General features: G+C 40.1%; 1 protein-coding gene across 1 annotated transcript; it reads left to right on the top strand.

The window, feature by feature from the left end:
• Positions 1-435: 435 nt before the first annotated feature.
• Positions 436-2,929, top strand: LOC102216131 (complement C1r-A subcomponent-like; the record flags this gene model as incomplete). The annotated part of the gene is made up of 9 exons (XM_005755833.1): positions 436-461; positions 813-1,026; positions 1,220-1,397; positions 1,492-1,632; positions 1,778-1,983; positions 2,074-2,221; positions 2,313-2,431; positions 2,645-2,726; positions 2,832-2,929. Coding segments are annotated over exons 1-9 (1,212 nt in total), but the record flags the coding sequence as incomplete, so codon positions are not given.
• Between the last annotated feature and the right edge of the window lie 285 nt (positions 2,930-3,214).

Below are 3,214 nucleotides of genomic sequence, written 5' to 3' on the forward strand. Positions count from 1 at the left end.
TCTGCATGTGTTTTTTTCTTGTGTCTAAGATTAATCAAATCCTCCCACTTTGAAAATGATAAACACATCATCAGTCATTTCATCCCACTCTAACATTACTAAGCAATACTTTTATATGCAAAGAAGGCCCACTCTCTTTCCATGTGCTTTTCCTTCGGCTCATTCTCTACAGGTTTGTACTTAATACGAACTTAAATTCTTTTGGTTTTTATGTGCAACAATATTCGAGACATTACTGGCATTTTTTCTCCCGTACAGATCATGTTTCTACTTGTTTTTGCCAAAACAAACAAAGATAAAAAAGCTTCAAGACAAAAAGTCCAGTTCAAATTCCAGTGTTAAATACAGCTAATCATCTTCTGTGTGACAGTCATCGTTCATTCCAGTCTGAGACATCTCTTCTGGAAGTTCAATCGACACCAGAGCTTTACAAACATGGGCTGGACCCACTGCATCATTTGGTGAGTGTGATGAAGATTTTTTAATTTGTTTGTTGTATTAAAGAATCTTTTATTTCGGTGAATTTCTCATTAAGCTCATGGAGCCCATCAGTATTGCAGAGCTTTTTGTTATATGTTTTTTAATCATTATGCTTCATCTACAACCAATGTTCTAGACATATAGCTGTTAAAGTTGAAGACGTTGAACAAATTGTTAGTAATGTAGAAGAAATCAGCTTGGTGATTGAAGAAAGTTGATGTTAAAATTAAAGTGAAAATCAGCGGTTGTGTCACTTTATTTGCTCTTGTTCTGTTTGCATCAACTTTGGACGACTGACTCAGCTCCAGCGCTCTGTTTATTTGCTTTTCCAGGTTTCTGTGGTTTTCAGTGAGTGAGTGCCAGCAGCTGTCCACCACTGAGCCTGAAATGCACGGACAAATCCAGTCTCCCCAATATCCGCGACCTTATCCTCCCCACCTGGAAAAGCAATGGGACCTCTGGGTTCCCAGGGGTTACCAGATCCAGCTGTCTTTAACACATCTGGATATTAAAGTTTCTGCAGGCTGCAGTCAAGACTCTCTCACAGTCAGAGCTTTGATTAGATCTGAATTTTAAAAATATTTCAAACAAGACACAAAACTTTTTATATTGCAGTTTTCAATTTTAGTGTATTCTTTCATTCAGTTTGACTGGAAGTTAATTTATATTTTTAATAAATGTTTGCGTACGTGTTTTACAAAAGCAGTTTGTTAACATGAGTTTTGACTTAATTTTCCAGTTTTTCTACGATGAAAAGGTTTTGGGAAGGTTTTGTGGCCAGGGAAACTCTACTGATCACCATGGTGACGAGACGATCCTTTCTCCAGGCAACAAACTGACTCTCGTATTCCAAACAAGTGACTCTACACCAGAGCATCAACAACATACTGGTTTTTCTGCCACGTATAAGGCAATAGGTACAGTTTTCCTGAAATTTTCCAACTCCCATTAATGTACTATTTCATCAACAGCTTCAGGAAAAGTTTAACACAGTAAATATTCTTTAAATAGACATAGACGAGTGTTCCAAAACAGACCCAGGACTGGATTCAGGTCCACTTTGCTCTCAAATCTGTATCAACACTGCTGGGTCCTACCGCTGCTCCTGCCACAGTGGTTACAAGCTTCATTTAGACCAGCGCACATGTCTGTGTAAGTGTCGAATACAAGAAATGAGGCCTTTTAGTACATTAATACTTGTCATATGAAGCTCAGTCGCTAGAATATGGTTGAGGTGGTATGCTGATTACTGATTCTCTTACTGTTATTATTATACTGACCTTTGGTTCTTGCCCAGTGTCCTGTGGTGGGTGTGTTTTTGACAAGCATGAAGGACATCTGTCCAGTCCAGGGTATCCTAAACCCTCACCCCCTTTTCTCTCCTGCAAGTACATCATCTCTGTGGAGCCCAGATTCATCGTGACGCTCAACTTCAGAGACAATTTTCACATTGATAATAAAGATAATCAGCATGGTTCAAGCTGCCAAGGTCACTTTTTACAGGTAACGACTCGCGGTACCCACAGGGATTAAAAGTTACAAACCATGCTCCTCTGGTCTGTATGCAGCCTTCCACTATCTCTCCCCTCATAGGTGACCATTCCAGGCAGATTAGCTATGAAATTTTGTGGAACAAAGAGTCCTGGTCTGATAGTTACGAACTCAAGTACAGTCAGGCTGGACTACCACACTGAGGAGGAAGGTCTGAGCAACGGCTGGAGCCTGCAATATAGCACACATGGTGAGGAGGAGAGGTGACATTTCCACGTTAGCAGTTTAAAACTATTTTTCTCATGCTGTTCATTCATGTTTGGTTGCTGCGTTCTTTACAGAGGTGAAATGTCCACACCCAGGGAGTGTGACAAAAGGCAGCATCACTCCTGATTTAAATGAATACTTTAGTGGAGACTCGATCCATGTCACTTGTGACCAAGAATACAAGTTGATGATGGTAATATGACATTTCATTGTTTACTACAGTGTGCATCAGTGAACTTTATTAACAGCCTCTTTTCCCTCACAGGATATTTATAGAGGTTTTTTTTGCTATCTGCATGTGTCTGTGTTTGAGCAACAGAAGCAGATCTTTCTTCATTTTTCTTTAGGTTTTTTCTTTGGTGAATTTGTCAATTAGAAAATGTGTGTAACAGTCATATATTTTCAGGGACAACAAGAGATTAAGACATTCTCAGCCATGTGTCAAAGCGACGGGCAGTGGCAACTCCCTCTCCCAACCTGCATAGCAGGTACTGATGTGCTGTCAAAATAAAATACTCTAATAACAAATTTAGGACTTCAAAATGAAAGCATGAAGCCTTTGCTTACACCTGAGTTCTGTTCATCTTATCCAGTTTGTGGTCAGCCAACAAATCACATCAATGTGTATCAGAGGATCTTTGGAGGCCAGAACGCTCCAGATAATACAATCCCCTGGCAAGTGCTACTGAGTGTAAGTGGAAACAGGGGAGGAGGCATGGTGATTGGAGACCGGTGGATTATGACAGCAGCTCATTATGTAGTAAATAGGGGAGTGGTGGTATCAAATGAATCTGTACGGGTAAGTAGTTGACTGTGAGCATTACTTTGTATGATCTCTGTCTGATTGGGATTCCCTTGGTAAATGTTTCCTTTTATGATAATGACTTGCAGATTTTCATGGGACTTAATGAGGTAAAAGCCCTCGAGAAATCTCCTCTGTTTGCTGCCTCAATCCATGTTCACCCTGAGTACAACA

The sequence above is a fragment of the Pundamilia nyererei genome, unplaced genomic scaffold, assembly GCF_000239375.1.
Source record: "Pundamilia nyererei isolate P.nyererei 1_Seehausen unplaced genomic scaffold, PunNye1.0 scaffold03676, whole genome shotgun sequence".
NCBI lineage: Eukaryota > Metazoa > Chordata > Actinopteri > Cichliformes > Cichlidae > Pundamilia > Pundamilia nyererei.